The sequence below is a fragment of the Nerophis ophidion genome, linkage group LG09 (genome assembly GCF_033978795.1).
Source record: "Nerophis ophidion isolate RoL-2023_Sa linkage group LG09, RoL_Noph_v1.0, whole genome shotgun sequence".
NCBI lineage: Eukaryota > Metazoa > Chordata > Actinopteri > Syngnathiformes > Syngnathidae > Nerophis > Nerophis ophidion.
The window spans coordinates 31,704,130-31,725,885 of record NC_084619.1 but is presented as its reverse complement, the minus strand read 5'-3'; the positions used below and the strand labels follow the sequence as shown (position 1 = coordinate 31,725,885).

General features: G+C 39.2%; 1 protein-coding gene and 1 long non-coding RNA gene across 2 annotated transcripts in view; one reads left to right on the top strand and one right to left on the bottom strand.

The window, feature by feature from the left end:
• Positions 1–212: 212 nt before the first annotated feature.
• The window catches only part of LOC133559255 (regulator of microtubule dynamics protein 2), a 116,734-nt gene continuing 95,190 nt past the window's right edge, over positions 213–21,756 (top strand). The window contains exons 1-2 of the mRNA XM_061910843.1: positions 213–438; positions 4,198–4,650. Coding sequence (XP_061766827.1) covers positions 4,199–4,650 — 452 coding nt within the window. The 5' untranslated portion in view covers positions 213–438; position 4,198. The remainder of the gene's footprint in view (positions 439–4,197; positions 4,651–21,756) is intronic.
• On the bottom strand, positions 3,515–20,488 carry LOC133559256 (uncharacterized). The gene is made up of 3 exons (XR_009808127.1): positions 20,372–20,488; positions 11,880–11,912; positions 3,515–4,625 (listed from the first exon to the last, which is right to left on the bottom strand). It is a non-coding gene; the product is annotated as an uncharacterized LOC133559256 (long non-coding RNA).

Here is a 21,756-nt window from a genome sequence, read left to right as displayed (position 1 = left end):
GCATTATGGCCAGTTATTAACTTCATAAAGTCGGAACTGTTTTGGTCACAAACGTAAAGAGGTGAACAAAATACAAACATCCGACACATTTTTTAATATTGACTCTGTCATTTATGATTCCAATTGTTTTAATTTCGGAACAATTCGAAAAGCTACCTGGTGTTTTGGTAGGCGCGAAGCGGAACCTGAAGTTTTTTTCCTGTGCGTGAACGCACACGGACTGTTTTCATCGATGCACCACAGACCTGTCAGGACCATGGTCAGGATAGGCATTAGTTTCCTCGGCAGTATGATTCATAATACTATTGCAATGTGTTACTAATTTGAAATAAGGCACTACTTAGATAAATATGTAGTAGTAGTGATGTATTACGCTGGTGTATCAGTTTTGTTTTAATTATAACCTCCACGAAGATCTTTGTTTTAGAGGCTACCAAGGTAAGTTAGCTAGACGCACAGCCATCATTTGCAACTACAGGTAATTCATTGAGGTGTATGGCTGCTTTTTACGGTTTAAAAAAACAATCTGACAGTCCAACCGCTACGTCACTGTAATCATGTTACAAATGTATGGCAGGCGGCTACACGCCCTCGTTTACTACAATAATAGCTCATCTTGCTCAACTCACAGAGCTCAAATAATGATATATTTGATTTCAATAGTGTGCAGCACGGTGGACCAGGGGTTGGTGCATGTGCCTCACAATACGAAGGTTCTGAGTAGCCCTGGGTTCGATCCTGCGCTCTGGATCTTTCAGTGTGGAGTTTGCATGTTCTCCCCGTGACTGCGTGGGTTCCCTCCGGGTAATCCGGCTTCCTCCCACCTCCAAAGACATGCACCTGGGGATAGGTTGATTGGCAACACTAAATTGGCCCTAGTGTGTGAATATGAGTGTGAATGTTGTATGTCTATCTGTGTTGCCCCTGCGATAAGGTGGCGACTTGTCCAGGGTGTACAACCACCTTCCGCCCAAATGCAGCTAAGAGAGTCCAAGCGGTAGAAATAAATGGATGGATGATTCCAATAGTGATGTTCTAATGTGTCTTGTTGGATTGGCGAGGTTCTATTTTTTCCACAATATTACATGACTGTGCAAAAATACATCTCCATTCAGCAGAGCGTTCACATTCTCAACCTTGCAGCAACTGGGTCAGCTCAGCTTCAAAATAATATATCACACTGCTTATTGATCTACAGACCCTGTTTCCATATGAGTTGGGAAATTGTGTTAGATGTAAATATAAACAGAATACATTGATTTGCAAATCCTTTTCAACCCATATTCAATTGAATGCACTACAAAGACAAGATATATGATGTCCAAACTCATAAACTTTATATTTTTTTTGCAAATAATAATTAACTTAGAATTTCATGGCTGCAACACGTGCCAAAGTAGTTGGGAAATAGCATGTTCACCACTGTGTTACATCACCTTTTCTTTTAACAACACTCAATAAGCGTTTGGGAACTGAGGAAACTAATAGTTGAAGCTTTAAAAGTGGAATTCTTTCCCATTCTTGTTTTATGTAGAGCTTCAGTCATTCAACAGTCCGGGGTCTCCGCTGTTGTATTTTACCCTTCATAATGCCCCACACATTTTCAATGGGAGACAGGTCTGGACTGCAGGCGGGCCAGGAAAGTACCCACACTCTTTTTTTTAAAAGCCACGCTGTTGTAACAAGTGCTGAATGTGGCTTGGCATTGTCTTGCTGTAATAAAAAGGGGCGTCCATTAAAAGGACGGCGCTTAGATGGCAGCATACGTTGTTCCAAAACCTGTATGTACCTTTCAGCATTAATGGTGCCTTCACAGATGTGTAAGTTACCCATGCCTTGGCCACTAAAGCACCCCCATACCATCACAGATGCTGACTTTTGAACTTTGCGTCGATAACAGTCTGGATGGTTCTCTTCCCCTTTGGTCCAGATGACACGATGTTGAATATTTCCAAAAACTATTTGAAATGTGGACTCGTCAGACCACAGAACATTTTTCCACTTGGCATCAGTCCATCTTAGATAATCTCGGGCCCAGAGAAGCCGGCGGCGTTTCTGAATGTTGTTGATAAATGGCTTTCGCTTTGCATAGTAGAGCTTTAACTTGCACTTACAGATGTAGCGACCAACTGTATTTAGTGACAGTGGTTTTCTGAAGTGTTCCTGAGCCCATGTGGTAATATCCTTTAGAGATTGATGTCGGTTTTTCATACAGATAAGGGATGGAAGGTCACGGTCATTCAATGTTGGTTTCCGGCCATGCCGCTTACGTGGAGTGATTTCTCCAGATTCTCTGAACCTTTTGATGATATTATGGACCGTAGATGTTGAAATCCCTAAATTTCTTGAAATTGCACCTTGACAAACGTTGTTCTTAAACTGTTTGACTATTTGCTCACGCAGTTGTGGACAAAGGGGTGTAGCTCGCCCCATCCTTTCTTGTGAAAGACTGAGCATTTTTTGGAAGCTGTTTTTGTACCCAATCATGGCACCCACCTGTTCCCAATTAGCCTGCACACCTGTGGGATGTTACAAATATGTGTTTGATGAGCATTCCTCAACTTTATCAGTATTTTTTGCCACCTTTCCCAACTTCTTTGTCACGTGTTGCTGGCATCAAATTCTAAAGTTAATGATTATTTGCAAAAAAAAAAAAAAAAAACGTTTATCAGTTTGAACATCAAATATGTTGTCTTTGTTGCATATTCAACTGAATATGGGTTGAAAATGATTTGTAAATCATGGTATTCCGTTTATATTTACATCTAACACAATTTCCCAACTCATATGGAAACAGGGTTTGTACATCTTAAAAAAAAATAGAACGGTATGGCATCAGAGTGTTGGTATTGAACTGGGTAAGAAGCTACTTAACCAACAGGAAGCAATACGTGAAGATAGGCGAACACACTTCCACAGAGCTTAACATATCTTGTGGCGTACCTCAGGGATCAATACTCGGACCAAAATTGTTCAATCTCTATATGAATGACATTTGTAAAGTTACAAAGGACTTAGTTAGCATCATTTGCAGATGATACAACAGCATTTTGTTCCGGAGAGAACACATAGAACATAATACAAATAATAACAGCAAAAATGAACACATTAAAAAGATGGTTTGACAAAAACAGACTATCTTTGAATCTCAGTAAGACTAAAATAATGTTTTTTGGTAACAGTAGAAAAGAAAGTCAAACACTAATACAGATAGATGCAGTAAATACTGAAAGGGTACTGTAAAATAATACACATTTTTGGTGTTACAACAGATAATAAAATGAATTGTAAATCTCATGTAAAAAACATACAACATAAAGTAGCAAGAAACACATCAATAATGAACAAAGCAAAACGTGTTCGAGACCAAAAATCACTTCATATTCTCTACTGCTCGCTAATGTTACCATATCTGAGTTATTGGGCAGACATATGGGGAAACAACTACAAATGTGCGCTTCATTCACTAACTGTGTTACAAGAAATATCTATTAGAATAATACATAATGTTGGATATAGAGAACATACAAACCCTTTATTTATTAAATTACAATTATTGGAACTCAACAATTTAATGCATTTGCAAACAGCTAAAATTATGTACAAAGTGAACTATAACCTGCTACCCAAGAATGTATAACAATTCTTCTCAACAAAATAGGAGAACTAATACCTTAGAAGAAAATCTAATTTAAAACATTTGTATGCTCGCACAACACTTGAAACCTTTCGTATTTCAGTATGTGGAATTAAATTATGGATTGATTAACCAAAGAAATTAAACAAAGCACCAGTATGATCCAGTTTAAGAGATTGTTCAAACTACAAGTGTTCACAAATTACACAGAACAAAAATTATTTTGAACACCTTGAACCCTTTTTTTTTGTTGAGACAAATATTATTTGTGTATTTAATATTTGTATGCTTACTATGGTATATTGTTTATTTATTCACTTTTCTGTTACAAAGAACAAGGAAATTGGTTAAAATTGATATGGTATGAAAAGGAGTAGGATTAAATAAGCTCTGCTTTTTCCTACTCCTTTTTGGACGCGCTGTAATGAAACAACTGGAATGGTGAGATGCATTACATAGTATCGTATGCATGTTCGAAATAAACTGAAACTGAACTGCACTGAACTGAACATTTCTAGACATGGTGACATGGAAGTTTTTCTTTCTCTAATGACCTGCAGGATGGCCCATTCAGACAGCAAAGTTCTGGTTCTGGGTGCCTTGGCTGGAGTGGCTGGCATCGGCTTGGCAGTGGCATGTTATCAGGGCTTCAAGATGAGACGGAGAGCTTCAATGCCAGCACAATACCTGTACCATAATAATGAACTTGCGACTGGCATGATGTTTATTGATAGTCCATGTCAGCCCGGACCTCAGGTTGAGGTGTTGCATCGCCTGGAGGCCCTAATTCAGTGTGTGTCAGAGCTGAAAGAAGAGATGAAGGCTTTGAAGAATGCCATTCCAGTGGTGCATGGTCAAGTCAGCGAAGAGCTGGGGGGAGGTGATAGGACAGAAGCACGTCGAGCTGCTGCTCCTCACAGGAACACGCCAACACGGAGGAAAAGGGCTGCAGGGAGCATCGCTGGTGCCATAGGAGGGGGGCGGAGCTCTGAAGAAGCAGAGAGTGAAGGAGGGTAAGTGGTCTACTACATCTTAATAGAGGACAGCTTGTCATATTTTACTATATGTACAATTATATTTGCATGACCATTACACAGCATTTAAAATGCAAGGAATATACGAAGACTGTCAACAAATCTGGGATTTTTTGGTCTATCCATCTTGAACAGGTTCATAATATTTTAGACCTTAGGGCCCAACCTTTCCTGTTCAAAGTGCTCCAGAGCCAATTCAAATATTAACAATGTTAATTTGTTATAAATCAGATAACTAAATCAAAATGTATATCTCGTTAAAACTTGGCATGCACGATAATAAGAATTTAAGCCGATACCAGACCTTTACAACCGATAAGGATAACTGATAGTTATGTATATATATTTGTACATAATTATGTATACATATTTCCACAAAATTTAAAGAAAGCCCACACAAACAAAAATGCCCACACCAGTGACTGCTGCACCAACAGGCCGCACGCGCAGTATCACAAATATGCGACCATACAGATATTAAAGTGATTAAATTGATTATTCTGTGAGCGTTTAAAAACTCAGGGAGCACGTGTTTGGATACAGGATGACGTTAAGGCCAAAATCCAAATCATTAAAAGTGATTGTGCGCTTTATTTTGTTAAAACAAATGAATGTAGAATTCAATACCACAATTTAATACATCATCTGATTTCTAACAATACTAGAACATTTAGAATTTATTAAGATAAGCTTTATAAAAATGTGTTACTTTACATAAAAATGTTCAGTTCTATAATCTATTGGTAAAGATCTGAGGCCAAAACATGTGTTCAAGGATCAGAGACCAAAAATGTTGATCTGGACATCCCTAAATATTAGTGCTATACAGAACTTTGTCATACTTCCTGGTAGGGCTGCACAATTATTCAAAATGTAATCACAATTTTGGCTGCCACAATTAAATTAAGAGGATTAAACGTTTAACGTTTAAAAAGTAGCCTCTGCTGCATTTCAAATCAGTTAACTCTTCTGAGAGTCTGTGAGGCGTAATGTCGAGAGCAGAGTGTGACAGTATGGCATCTTTGAAGCCGCCAACCTCCCTCAATCTTGGAGACTTGATCGGAAGTGTTAACATGTTTCTCCATATACTGGGTTAACGCATGCGCAGTGTTGTTTGGCGGGAAGGAAAAAGTGTTTCCGGTTTTTCCTCTGTGCGGCAGTTGATTAAAAGTTGTGAACCAGAATAGACGTCGTGTTTATTCACCATATTTAACATTGGTAGCAGAGGATGGTTGAGGATGGCTGCAAACTATAAAATACCGCCGAGGTTTGACGAGTCCAATCCATACGAGTGCTGGAAAAATGAAGTTAACATTTGGATGCGCGTTACAGAACTCAATAAGAAAAAGCAAGCACTGGCTGTGGCTTTGGGACTTGAAGGGAGAGCCAGAGAAATCGCAATGGAGATATCTGCGGAGGAGTTGGACAATGACAACGGTATGACGACATTATTTGCAAAACTGGATGACGTTTTCCTGAAAGAGGAAAAGGATCGTGCATATGAAGCGTACACGTACTTCGACCGCATCACCAAAAATATTTCCGTTTCAATGGTGGACTATATTATTGACTTTGAACAGCGCGACAACCGGATGAAAATGTACAATATGACACTCCCTGATGCGGTGTTAGCCTTCAAACTTCTTGACACAGCCTGCCTCGATGGGAAAGACAGGCAGCTAGCACTGACGGCTAACACGGAGCTAAGCTTCTCGTCAATGAAGTCCGCTCTCAAACGGATATTCGGAGGTAAAACAACGGGCAAGTCAAGCGAGATACAACTGAACCAGGACGCAGCTTTCCTCACAGAACAGCCACAATGGAGAGGAAGACCAAACACACCGTTTCCACGTGGTCAACGAAGATCGGTGACGCCGTTACCGGGTACAAACCCACTGGATAAGTACGGTAAACGATCACGATGTGCCGTCTGTCAAAGCACATGCCACTGGGCAAAGGACTGCCCGCACAAAAAGCACGAACAAGTAAGATTGACTGAAAATGACAATTTGGACGAAGTTAATATCACGCTGTTAACGAATGATCCCCAGTCTAAAGCTGAGATTTTTATGACTGAAGCAGCAAGCTCAGCGATCATAGACACCGCCTGCACTCGCACAGTGTGTGGAGAAAAGTGGCTTGAAAGTTTTGTACATAATCTCAATGAAAAGCAGGTAAATAAGCTAAGAAGTACAGAAAGGTCTAGCAACAGAATGTTTCGTTTTGGAGATGGAAATGTGATTCATTCCACCAGAAAAGTGCATCTACCTGCTAAAATAGGATGGACAAAATGTAACATTGAGACAGAGGTTGTCAAAGTCAATATTCCACTCCTGCTGAGTAAAACATCATTAAAGAAGGCAGGAACTATGTTAGACATAGAAAACGACAGGGTAGTGATGTTTAAGCAGCAGATACCTCTTCAGTTTACCAGCTCAGGACATTACTGTGTAGACATAAGAGACAAAGATGACATGGAATATCAGATTCAAGATTTATGTGCTGAAGATGAAGTCCTGATTGTAACAGAAAACATGTCCACAATCGAGAAGAACAAGGTCCTCCTCAAACTTCACAGACAATTTGGCCATGCATCAGCAGATCGCCTGCATAGGCTAATTCAAAGTTCAGGGAACAAAGACCAGGACTGTCTCAATATTTTGCAACAAATAGTGGATGCATGTCACACATGCCAAAGATATAGCAAGACAAAGCCAAAGCCAGCTGTTGGTTTGCCTCTTGCTTCGGAATACAATGAAACTGTGGCGGTGGACCTGCACGAGCTTGAGTCAGGCATTTGGTATTTACATATAATGGACCATTTCACACGTTTCAGCGCTGGAAATATTGTGAAAACCAAGAAATCTTCTGTAATTGTCAACTCTTTCATCCACACATGGATAAGTGTCCATGGTCCTCCCAAGAAGCTCTTCAGTGACAACGGAGGAGAATTTAACAATGTAGAGTTCAGGGACATGGCAGAAAACTTCAATATCGAGATCAAGACAACCGCAGGATACAGCCCATGGAGCAACGGACTGTTGGAACGTCATAATCAGACACTCACGAACATCATCCAGAAAGTTAAACACGAAAAAGATTGTGACTGGAGTACTGCCTTGGACTGGGCCTTAATGGCTAAGAACTGCATGCACAGTGTACATGGTTATAGTCCACATCAACTGGTATTTGGTCAAAATCCTAATCTTCCCAATGTATTATTCTAGAGGGCACTACAGTGAGCACAAGAGTAGGAGAACACATATCAGCTCTGCATGCCTCAAGGAAGGCTTTTACTGAAGTTGAATGTTCAGAGAGGATAAGAAGGGCATTAAGAAAACAGCTTAGACACACAGATGAAAAATATGACACAGGAGAAAAGGTTTACTATAAACGAGGAGATAGTGCAGAGTGGAAGGGACCAGGAGTGGTGATTGGTCAAGATGGAGCTGTTGTGTTTGTAAGACATGGAGGTATTCTAGTTAGAGTTCATCATTCACGACTTAATAAGGTGCACACACAGATTAAAGACAAGGAAATTACACAAAGTAAAGTTCACACTGAAACAGGATGTGAAAAACATGAAGAGAACATAACCGCTGATAGTGACACAGATGCTTTACACATACCATCATGTAGCTCAGATAATGAAAAAAACACAGACAGTGAAAGTGAACATGACAGTGATGGAGAGGGAAACACAAGTGAAGGTGTAATTCAAAGTGATGCACCTCAAATGAATCACAGTGCCTGTGATAATCTTCTCCCTGCTTCTAATGTGAAGTTTAAAACAGGACAGATTGTAACTTACGTGAAAAGAGATACAAGTGTAACATGTAGGGCTAAAGTACTCAGTAGAGCAGGTAAAGCAACAGGAACCTATAAAAACTGGTATAATGTGCAGCATATTGAGCCGGATGGCAGTACTGGACTAAAAGAGGCTGTTGACATGTCGTGTGTACAGCATCTTAACACTGAGTCAGCTGTCGGGGAGGCTGATGTACTCATAACAAAAGACATATCATTTGATGCAGCCGAACAGGCAGAGATAGAAAGCTGGAAAAGCAATAATGTTTTTGAAGTGACTGAAAATACAGGACAAAAGTGTATCTCCACTAGGTGGGTCTGTAGTCTCAAAGAAAGTGACACTGGTATTGTACTCAAAGCCAGACTTGTAGCAAGGGGGTTTGAAGAACTTCATTTAAAAAATCTACAAAAGGATTCACCAACCTGTGCTTCTGAATCTCTAAGGCTATTGCTAAGTGTCATTTGTCAAAATCATTGGGAAGTCCATTCCATGGACATTAAGTCTGCCTTTTTACAGGGTATGGAGTTGTCGAGAGACATTTTTGTCAACCCTCCTCCAGAAGCTAACTGTAAAGGGGTTATTTGGAAACTAAAGAAGTGTGTGTAAGGACTTGCTGATGCATCTCTCTACTGGTACAACAAGGTGAAGGAAATCATGCTGAGCACAGGCGGTAAAGTGTCACAGGTAGACCCAGCAGTATTTTATTGGCTGGATGATGAAAACACAGTGACAGGTGTACTCGCATGTCATGTAGATGATTTTATGTGGGCAGGCTCATCAAACTTTTCAGAAAATGTGATCCCTAAACTGAAGTCTGAGTTCCAAGTGGGACGTGAGGAACATGACAATTTCTGCTATTTGGGAATGGATATTGAAACTGTTAATGATTCTGTACAGTTGCATCAGCACAGCTACATTGAAAGTCTGCACCCCATTCACTTACAGCCAGTCCGTGCTCTAGAAAGAGATGCTCCTCTTAATGAAACAGAAAAAGAACAACTCAGATCAAAAATAAGACAGATACTCTGGGTTGCAAAACAGACAAGACCTGACGTAATGTTTGATTCTTGTTGTCTGGCATCTAGTCTAAAGAATGCGACTGTGCAATCCATTCACAATGCTAATAAGTTAGTTCGTAAACTTAAAGCTGAAAAAGTGACTTTAAAATTTCAACATTTGGGAAATGATACTGCCTTAAACCTAACTGTATTCAGCGATGCTTCATTAGGAAATCTTCCTGATGGAGGTACACAAGGGGGCATGTTGATCACCCTAATGGGAGAAGGAGGTAAATTCTCCCCCCTTTTCTGGCAGTCCAAGAGAATTCGACGTGTGGTGCGAAGCACCCTTGCCGGAGAAACTCTGGCCATGTCGGATGGAATAGACAATGCAGTGTTTCTTGCCACCCTCTATTCTGAGCTCACTACTGGCACCGCTGGTCTAAATGCTCCAGCGTTAGTTTGTGTGACTGATAATCATTCTCTCTATGATGCTCTTCGATCAACAAAACAGGTAACAGAGAAAAGGCTTCGGTTAGATATAAGTGGCATCAAAGAACTTATTCACAACAAAAAAATACAAAAGGTACTTTGGTCAGCAACAAAAGCTCAACTGGCTGACTGTCTTACGAAAAAGGGGGCATCACCCTTGATGCTTTTGAAAGCATTGAGTGAAGGAAAATGGGTTCTTACCTAAGTTGATTGTATTGTTTCTGTTTAAAAAGACATGTATTTGTTCTTAAGAAACATGTGTTGATTGTATTGTTTCTGTTGTTTAAAAAGACATGTATTTGTTCTTAAGAAACATGTGCTATTTATTTTTTTATATAAAAGATAGGGAGATTGTTAACATGTTTCTCCATATACTGGGTTAACGCATGCGCAGTGTTGTTTGGCGGGAAGGAAAAAGTGTTTCCGGTTTTTCCTCTGTGCGGCAGTTGATTAAAAGTTGTGAACCAGAATAGACGTCGTGTTTATTCACCATATTTAACAGGAAGGTCCTGAAATTCTTACAACATGTAAATGCAATATCAGATCACTGGGCTCCCCTCCTAGAGAGTGACCAACAGACCTGCCAATATTCATGCATTTTAACCACTTGAACGCACTCGCATGCCTCCCAGCTTTCCAGGCACGCACCCAGAGCTTAGTCTCTGAAACCTGGACAATACTGCGTTGCATTGCAGAGGACTCCGCAGAAGTGAAACTAAGTGAAACGAAGCGACTGGCTGCACCACCCCGGTAAAAGTTTGTAAATGCCGGCCAGCAAAGTCGGCGCGGTCATGCCGATCTGTGAGTATAAACAATGCTCTCAGGCGTGGGCGGGAACTGCTTCACCGAGCTTCAACACGAAGCTGTGAAAATGCTTGATCTGATATGTAGCGGAGCCTGCTTTGTAAATGTTAATATCGCATATCGCTATTTTCAAGCTGCTTTCTGACCATCTCTTCAGAATTTGTCATTTTGTTGGTGGTCTTATTTATGTGGCGCCAGTTCGACAGCGTGTTCACCCCACCATTTTGGCTGTTGTTTTTAGCGCTTTTATCGCGAGTCTATTGACCAACAGACCTTGAAAAGATGTGTACCGAATTCAGTACTTTTATTGTCACTGACTGAATTTCATGGCCAAAAATATTGGCACCTCTGCATTTCTATTAGATGATGCACAACTTCTCCCAGAAAATTGTTGAAATTACAAATGCTTTGGCATTCACATGTTTATTTATTTTGTTTGTGTTGGAACACAAAAAAAACTCCCAAAAAGCCCAAAAAAGCCAAATCTGATATTATTTTACTCAGAACTCCAAAAATGGACTGGAGAAAATTATTGGCACCTTTTTAAAATTGTATGAAAAAGTTGTACTCTAAGCATGTGATGCTCCTTTAATTTGTAATTAAACTCACATGTAACAAGTAACAGGTGCTGGCAATATACTTGCAGCCAGGTAAAATGTAGAAACGTTGACTCAAACGTGTTGTGTGCACCACACCAAGCATGGAAAAAAAAAAGAAAAGCAAATAACTCTCAGAAGATTTAATAACCAAGTTTGTGGAAAAGCATGGACAATCTCAAGTCTACAAGTCCATCGCCAGAGATTTAAATGTTCCTGTGTATACTGTGCGCAATGTCATCAAGAAGCTTAAAGCCAATGGCTCTGTAGCTAACCTCATTGACGTGGACGGAAAATAAAAAAATATGAAGGACTGCAACAAAGGATTGGTATAATTGTGGATAAAGAACCTCGATTCAAGCTGACCTGCAGTGACAGGGTACAACTGTGTCAGCTTGCACTATCCCTCACCATCTCAACAAAAAGGGACGCTGTGGTAGTAGACCCAGGAGGACCCCGCTGCTGACACAGGGACATAAAAAAGCAAGGCTGGAGTTTGCAAAAACTTACCTGAGGAAGCCAAAATCCTTCTGGGAGAACATCCTGTGGACAGATAAGACTAAAATGGAGCTTTTTGGTAAAGCACATAATCACACTGTTTACAGAAAACAAAATGAGGCCTTCAAAGAAAAGAACACCATCCCTACTTTCAAACCTGGTGGAGGTTCACTGAAAGTTTTTGGGTTGCTTTGCTGCTACTGGTACAGGATGCCTTGACTGTGTGCATGGCATCATGAAATCTGAGGACTACCAAATAATTTTGGGACATAATGTAGGGCCTAGTGTCGGAAAGCTGCGTCTCCGCCAGAGGTCATGGGTCTTCCAGCAGGACAACGACCCAAAGCATACTTTAAAAAGCACACAAAAATGACTTAGGACAAAGCGCTGGAGAGTTCTTAAGTGGCCATCAATGAGTCCAGATCTAAATCCTATATACAGTGGTTCTCAAACATTTTTTAGTTTGAACATTTTTTTAAGTCAAGTACCCCCTAGTCTGAGCAAAGCATTTTTGGTTGAAAAAAAGAGATAAAGAAGTAAAATACAGTTTCTGATTTATTAAGTTGTCATCAGTTTCTTATTTATTAAATTGTATAACAGTGCAAAAATATTGCTCATTTGTAGTGGTCTTTCTTGAACTATTTGGAAAAAAGACATGAAAATAACTAAAAACTTGTTGAAAAATAAACAATTGATTGGTGTTGCTGTGTGCGCCTGCCCCATCTAAAAGCACTGGCAGGTGGCTCAGTTTTGTTTGTGACCTTAAAACGACAACATTAAAGAAACTACAGTGGGGAAGTTATTTGTACTTCCAAACATATTTTTGGGGGGGTTTCATGTAGGGCTGGGCGATATATCAATATACTCGGTATATCGCGGGTTTGTCTCTGTGCGATATAGAAAATGACTATATCGTGATATTCAAGTATATGTTCTAAGGCAGTTGCTTTTAGCTGTGGGCATTAAACTACAGGCTCTTCTCACTCTGTTGTCTATCCTTCTTACAAACGTCACATACTGTAACGTCATACGTCACATACGTATACACCCTCGCGATCAGAGAGGTAGCAGAATGGGTAACGTTAGCTGTGGTCCTAGCGGTAATACGAGAGAAAGAAGGTGCAAATTTGGTAACAAATGAAGGAAGAATTAATTCCGAAGAAAAACAGCAGGGGGTCCATCGTCTGGCGTTGTTTTCGCTTCAAGCGGGAATATGTCGAACAAACAAACCTAATTTGTCAAGTGTGGTGCTAAAGCATTGCTACCAAAAGTAGCATTACTCCTAAAATATAGCATCATTTGAATGGTCACTTGCTAGAGAATGAAGAGTTTTTACTTCGCATATCAACATCTCCATTCGGTGCCATACGCCCACAAAATCATGCACAAAAGTGCACTTTATTTGTTTTAAACTATTGTAGTGGTGTTCTGTACAAAAAGTGCACTTTAATGTAGTGTTGTTTTGATATGTCATCTTAGTGACATCTTGCACAAAAGTGCACTAATAGCTTGTTTAAAAATGTCTCTGACAATCTTGCACTTTCTGTTTTGAAATGACATGAACGTTTGTGCCACTACTTAATAACTGTTTAATAAATACAGTTTTGGTCAATTGCTTTTTATAGCAACGCTTCAGCACCACACTTGACAAATTACGGTTGTCTGTTTGACATATTCCCACTTGAAGAGAAACCACCGCCAGACGATGGACCCCCTGCTGTTTTACTTTGGAATTAATTCTTCCTTCATTCGCACCTTCTTTACCTCGTATTACCACTCCCATGGCTCCGCTAACATCACAGCTAACGTTACCCATGCTGCTACCTCTCTGCTCTGCGAGGGTGTATACATATGTGACGTATGACGTGACAGTATGTGACGTATGTAAGAAAGTGCGCTTGTCTGTGAGAAGGAGAGACAGGAAAGAGCAAGGAGAGCCTGTCATGTAATGCCCGCAGCTAAAAGCAACTGCGTGAGACCGTATACTCGAATATCACGATATAGTCATTTTCTATATCGCACAGAGACAAACCCGCGATATATCGTGTATATCGATATATTGCCCAGCTCTACTTTTGATGATATTGTGGACTAGGGCTGGGCGATATATTGATATACGCGATATATCGCGGGTTTGTCTCTGTGCGATATAGAAAATGACTATGCCATGATATTCGAGTATACGTTCTCACACAGTTGCTTTTAGCTGCGGGCATTACACTACAGGCTGTTCCCACTCCTTCTTGTGTCTCCTTCTCACAGACAGTAAGCACACCTTCTTACACACGTCACATCCTGTCACGTCATACGTCACATACATACACGTCCTCGCGGAGCAGAGAGGTAGCAGCATGGGTAACGTTAGCTTTGATGCTAGCGAAGCCGTGCGGGCGGTAATACGAGAAAGAGAAGGTGCGAATCTGGTAACAAATAAGGAAATAATTAATTCCCAAGAAAAACAGCAGGGGGTCCATCGTCTGGCGGTGGTTCGGCTTCAAGCGGAAAGATGTCGAATAGACAACTTTATTTGTCAAGTGTGGAGCACAAACGTTGCTACCAAAATTAGCATTACTGCTAATATGTAGCATCGTTTGAAAATTCACTAGCTAATTACTGTTAGTTGTGCTTTCCTTCTCTGCATGAAAGTTTAAAATTAGTATATATTAATGCAGTATGAACAAAAATGTTTTAATGTAGACCAGGGGTTGGGAACCTTTTTGGCTGAGAGAGCCATGGAAGCCAAATATTTTAAAATGTATTTCCGTCAGAGCCATATCATATTTTTTTTAACACTGAATACAACTAAATGTGTGCATTTTTATGTAAAACCAACATTAGGGTATAACACGTCTGTTATTCTTTTCAATAACATTTTTATTCTGAAGCTAACAAATAATGAATAAAATACTTCTTACCATTCGTGACTTCTTGAACAGGTTAGGTAGAAAAACGGATGGATGGATAAAAATGCATGAGAATTTTTTATATTTTGAATGTTATTTTTAACACTGATTACCAGTGGAATTATTCATTACTTATTGTGTTAAGCAATGTTAGCTAAGATTAATCTGAGAGCCAGATGCAGTCATCAAAAGAGCCACATCTGGCTCTAGAGCTATAGGTTCCTTACCCCTGATGTAGACACATAGAATCATCATACTGCTCTGATTATATGTATCAAGTGTTAATTCAAGGCTAAGGCAAAATATCAAGATATATATATCGTGTATTGCGATATGGCCTAAAATATTGAGATATTAAAAAAAGACCATATCGATATGCCCAGCCCTATTGTGGACCATAGATGATGAAATCCCTAAATTCCTTGCAATAGCTTGTTGAGAAATGTTGTTCTTAATCTGTCGTTGTGCACGCATTTGTTCACAAAGTGGTGACCCACGCCCCATCCTTATTTGTGAATGACTGAGCATTTCATGGAAGCTGCTTTTATACCCAATCATCATCAATCAATCAATCAATGTTTATTTATATAGCCCTAAATCATCAGTGTCTCAAAGTGTTGCACAAACCACAACAACATCCTCGGTAGAGCCCACATAAGGTCAAGGAAAACTCACCCAAGTGGGACGTCGGTGACAGTGACAATGATGACTATGAGAAACCTTGGAGAGGACCGCATTATCTGAGTTATGTATTATTCTAACAGACTCCTCACCCAGATATATGTAGGGATTAGCCTTTAGCTTTGTTGTTAGCCCCGCTCGGCATCCTCGCTTCTGCTTCTGATCACACCGCTTAGGATTCTTCCCCGCTGGTACTGTACTCCGCTGCGTCAAAGGCCGCTGGATGTAGCTGGCGAAATATTCCCATGCTAGCGAGGTGGTCCAACGTACACGCATCTTTCAGTCCAAAACGGCCCGATCTATCCACATCCAGAATAGTCTGGCGGTCGTTTGTGACCACGGAGTGACCACGCGTTAAGCCAGCCATGAAATTTGCCGAATTTTTGCCAAATGTTCTATTTCTACCAAGAATGTCTGCAAGCCACAGCCCGTCCGGGCGCCGCCATCCTGGCTGTATATTTGGAGTATGCTTGAATCATGGCACCCACCTGTTCCCAATTAGCCTGTTCATCTGTGGGATGTCCAAATAAGTGTTTGATGAGCCTTCCTCAACTTTCTCAGTCTTTTTTGGCACTTGTGCCAGCTTTTTTGAAACATGCTGCAGGCATCAAATTCCAAATGAGCTGATATTTGCAAAAAACAACAATGTTTACCAGTTCGAACGTTAAGTATCTTGTCTTTGAAGTGTATTCAATTGAATTTGGGTTGAAAAGGATCTGCAAATCATTGTATTCTGTTATTATTTGGGATTTACTCAACGTGACAACTTCACTGGTTTTGTTTTTTTTAGGATGCTTCATGTTGCTCTCATGTTGTTTTTGTTTGTCAAATAATTGACTGTGATATTATTTCTTACATGTTTGTAGTATGCTATTGAGCTTGTTCTTATACATTTTGTACTTGTGTTTGGCCTCTGTAGATCTCTGTGCTATAAATGTTCCATATAATGTATTCTTCTTGTTGCAAGCAAGTCTTCTTTTAGTCCATGGTTGATTTTTCTTCTTTTGCATCCTACTAAATTGTTTCAATGGACAATGTTTGTCATGTTGCATCATACAAGTGTTGAAAAAAATAATATTCATTATCACATCATTCATTCAAATGCATTATCTACATTAAAACAGCCTACAGATGTCACAAATGGGCCGGTTTGATAAGTATGACATTTTTTAGTTATATTGTAAAACTTACAAATGCTGCTTGCAGTGATGAATGTAAAATCATTTCGAGCAAAAGTGCTATGGATGCTTCTTGCACTAAACAAGAAGTACATTGTCAACCAGCAGCACCTGCAGTGAGAAAACTTGTCCAAAAGGTGGCGACACAGCACAAACAAATTTCAATGTGTCTGTTGGCTTAATATGAAAACTGTTTGTTGAATACAAAACATTATGGCCGTTGGCAAAGAAAAATCAATTAATTAGCTGCACTGCTTCATAAGTTGCAAGGTTTAAAGCATTTTCAAACACTTTGAACGGTGCCTTATAGTCCTGAAAATACAGTTAATCAAAGATGTCTCAGAACAGATTGTGTTTGACATCAGAGGTTCTACTGTTTTACATCAATCAAGTTTGACCGGTCCTAAAGCACACATTGTGTATTTACTGTATTATATTTCGACTTGTCCAGGGTGTACCCCGCCTTCCGCCCGATTGTAGCTGAGATAGGCGCCAGCGCCCCCCGCGACCCCAAAAGGGAATAAGCGGTAGAAAATGGATGGATGGATATTTCCTTAGTGTCATAATGACACACATTCCAGCACACCAATTTTTTATGAAGTGGGATTTGCAAACTTGGCGTGGCGGATGACAATCATTGGTCAATGATAAACCACTTATAATGATCTAATCTCCGTAAAGTGTGTAATACAAAAAAATTGCGGTCCCTTTCTACATTATATATATATAGTCTAACTCAAAGTCATGTAATTCCGCATCAGGGTTTAGTGTAAACAGTAGCCTTATCAAGGGCCACATGGCCGGTCACTGACCTCTCTGCATAGCCAAATGCCTTGAACTCATGGCAGACCTCCATAACACAGATGTTTGTCTTGTGAATGGACAACCATTTCAATCAAGTCTTCTAAAACACACCTCTCCGGTTGAATGGTGATGGTTAAGACAATGTTTTATCTTATTTTGTGGTAGAGAAAGCTGTTGTTGTACGTTGTGGATATATATTTCCTCTACTTGCAATTCAGGAATTGTATCTATATCAGGTTTAATGTTTAGAAAATGATGAAACAGTACTTCAGATAGATGTACTTGATTGGCATTGTCTTTCGTTAGAGTAGTTAACCTGAATTGCACTGTGCTGCTTTTTTGAGGGAGTAGCATACAAGTGCTAAGAAGACATCACAACAAACCTGCCATCATGCACTGAACCTTACGTCAGAGTTGTAAATGTACTACTCCTCCTTACCGCTGTTATTTATCTGTCATCTTGTAGAACATTTTTACAACACCACCAACCATATCGATTGAATATTCTGTGCAACGTGGATGATTATTTTTCCTGTTTTCTCCCCTTAACAATCACATACTATACACCAGTAATTATTTAGAAATGTTAAGCTTAAATTGTGGGCTATTTTGAATTTGAAAATATGCTTGTGTTGAATCAAGATGATGACTCCTATCTCAAAACTAAATATAACAGCTTGGAAGTATTTTTGGTAAATCAGTATTTCATCTTTAATGATTTTGTTTGACGTTAAAAGGGATCATATTATGTTTTTTTTTCTACAATTAAAACACTTTCTTGTGGTCTACTTAACATCCGTGTTGTACTTTTTAGCACTTCTATCTTGAGTCTACTGGCCGATCTAAGTTTGAACTGTATGCTTTATCTTAGACCTGGCAAAAGTTGAGGATGCGTTTGAATTTACGAACCAGTCTGAGATATCTACTGCTGTCATGGAAGAGGAACTGCACGTTTTTGGAAATTTTGTTTATCGTTCACAATCATTATGAGAGACAAGAACACATATGTCTTTTTTATTAGGATTTTAAAGATGGTAAAAGACACATTGAAGATGTAGCAAATGGGAGTCACCATTGTAGTCTTCAAAGCCCTCTAAGACAACTTCAAAATCTTGCATCAACGTTGTGTATACACACTGCAATTCTTTATACATAGTAGTCATCCATCCATCCATTTACTACCGCTTATTTATTCCCTGTGCGGTCGCGGGGGGCGCTGGTGCCTACAATCGAGTGGAAGGCGGGGTACACCCTGGACAAGTCGCCCCTTAATCACCACCCTTTACAATATTTACTTGCATAACAATATGTAATATGTTTAATATTTACCGTATTTTGAGCATTTTAATCTGACTGACTTCTTCCGCGCATTGGTTTCCGTTTCCATGGTAGCACACTTCGGACTTCTGGCAACAAAAGTGTCTTCCTACTTTTGGAAACAAAACACTTGTCCTGGCAGACTTTGTAACAAATAGCAACAATGACTATTTTTTCTACAAATAAGGATTCACGCGAGAATGAAGAAGAAGGTGAAACGTTGGAGCAGACAGAAGCCGATAAAGTGAGATTGTTGTGACAAGAAGCTGCAAATGTGGAATTTGGAGTCAAGCAATTTCAGCATAAATGGCGTGCTTATCCTAAATAAACCAGAAAAAACATCCCTGGCAAGCTGGACCAAACAGACAATCAAGGAAAACATACAAGTGTCAAAACAGAAGACTTGAGGAAATATCATTTGAGAATAGAACATGCACAGCAAAACAAATAAGGAACAAATGGGCTGGAACTCCAGTCACCGTCTGTGACCAAACTGTATAAAACGGTTTAAAGGAAATTGAATTTATTTACAGAGAGTATTTTTCATTTGGACCCTAAATGAAAAAAGTTCAGAGCACATAGTTTTTAAAAATTAAGCACCTGTTTGTGTCTTCCCTTTACAATATTTACAGAACATTAGGTGGTTCTCAAACTCCAGCAGAGGGAAGAGTTTGATCCAATCTGATTTTAACGTGTAAACTTGGTGAGAACTGTTTTTTAATTATCCCAGATAGCACATTTTCCCTTGTGTTATAGTGAAACTATATGTTATAAACTCATTACATGCAAAGTGACTAATGTCAAGCTTTTATTATCATTTTGATGATCACGGCTTACAGTTTGAAAAGAAAAAAACATTTTCTGAGATTTCTTATGTGAGGTTTTCATAAGCTGTAAGCAATAAACATCAAGATTTTATCAATAGAAGGCTTGAGATATATTGCATGTTTATGCCTATGCCTTGTGAATCTAAAGAAACCTTTGCACGGTGTATTGTCGAGTCAAACGACAAGGATTCTTAAAAGTTGAATTTTTTTTACTAAATGTTACATCCTTATGTTATTTCCACATCTGAATGCAGCTGAGGTAGGCTGTAGCACCTCCCACCCCCCGCCCACTGTTGGATGGAAATCCAACACAAAAAGTTTATAAATTTTTTTTTCAAAAGGTTTATTTTCTATGCTACTTGCGTCATAATACCTCACTGTTGGCTTTGTAAAGTAGTATTTTGTTAGCTCTAAACTAAACAAAATTTATGAAAATTCATCTTTTTTTCCCCCAAATACGAATATATAAGAGAACCAATAAATAACTGAATCGTTAAGTGGAATCGGAACCGGAAAAATTCCCATCCCTATTCCTCTTCTCATTTGTTTTACTTTGAAAATATACATTTAGTTTAACTTAAAACATTCACATTTTGCACAATTAGTAGCACAACCGTGGGATACAATGTACCGGTACATTCATGTAACTTTTTGTCTGTAAAAAATATAATTTGTATTTTTATTTCTACGTCAACTTCAGTCTTGATACATCTCAATCTTGTCGTTAAAAAGAGCGTACGGCAGGTTTTTGTGCATAGGCCCCAGGTTATTATAAAATAAATCACATCACGCACCTGTCTCCTTTGATTAAAGAGCTTGTCCTGCCGCTCTGTTACAGTATACAGGTATGTGAGATCCAAGGGTGTGGGGCTAGCGGTAAAAATATAGAATTGGACCCATGCAGCAGGAAACAAGCTGCTTCTCCCGTCCCCGCCCCTCCACTCCCGCCCCCCCAAATTATCTAAGTCTGACTCCATGTCTGATTACTTAAAGTATTTAATAAAAAAAAAATACCCAAAAAACCTCAGAGCATGATGTCTAGGGTGCAGTAACAATTTTAAAGTTATACTTTACTCATGTTATCACAGCATCAACAGAGCTAGATAAACATTTGAAAAATAAATTATCAGTCTACTCGACTCTGTTCCAAGCTGTTATAGACTTCATTTATCGTGTCTTGTAGGGACTTGTAATTCCTTGAACATTACCCACTGGATTTGTTCACGTCATGCTGCTGTAGCTCAAGGACATTACAGCTTCTGTTTCCCTTTTGATACATGTATTTATGGCATTGGAGAGCTGTTGATTTAAGCATAAATGTTTTGGTTAATGACGGGCAAGCCTGATCGACACGCAGTCTGTTTTACATAGAGAAACAGGAGTTCAATATTTGCTTTGTGCTTACCACTTTTTATGTTACTTCCTGGTGCCGTCATGGGAATGTTTGCTCTACAGCTGTCTATTCATTTATACCCACAGTTGCCTATTTATATATTTATCCTCAATTTCATTGATTTACTTCAATAAAAGTTATGCAGTTTAGAGACTGGTGTGTGTTACATACAGCTGAGTGAAATATTTTTTTTGTCCATACACCACCACTGTTAATTGTATATAAAACTGTTAAAATGTCATTGAATTACTACATTTATTGTTTATGTTAGATGCTTGCCGTTATTTAAGATTCACAACACTTTAAATATATGCTTTTTAGGTAAAAAAAAATTAAAATAAAATATATATATATCATTTATTTATTTATTATTATTTTTTTTTCACCAAAAAATATAGACCATCAGAACTCATCATCCTGATGTCAGTGAGAGATGGCAACACTACATTACAGTCAATTTAGTTTCAATCCAGCCTCAAGACTTGCAGCGAGACGAACATACATTGATATATTTTTAAATCTTGACCAGAAATACAAAAGGCCAGCTTTGTATATTGTGTAGATGCCACAGCGGAGCCACGTACCACCACTAGCCACTTTAAAGGGAGCTAGAAGAGGCCCTACAACAGACACGCACGGTTCTAGGACAAGCTTGACAACCAGGCTAAAAGCTGGACCATGGCTCTAATTCCATCTGTTGTAGTAATCATCTTTCAGTTGTATTCATTAGTGGTGAGTACCAATACAGTTTAGAAGTGAAAATGTGGTCAATAAGTGTATGAGACA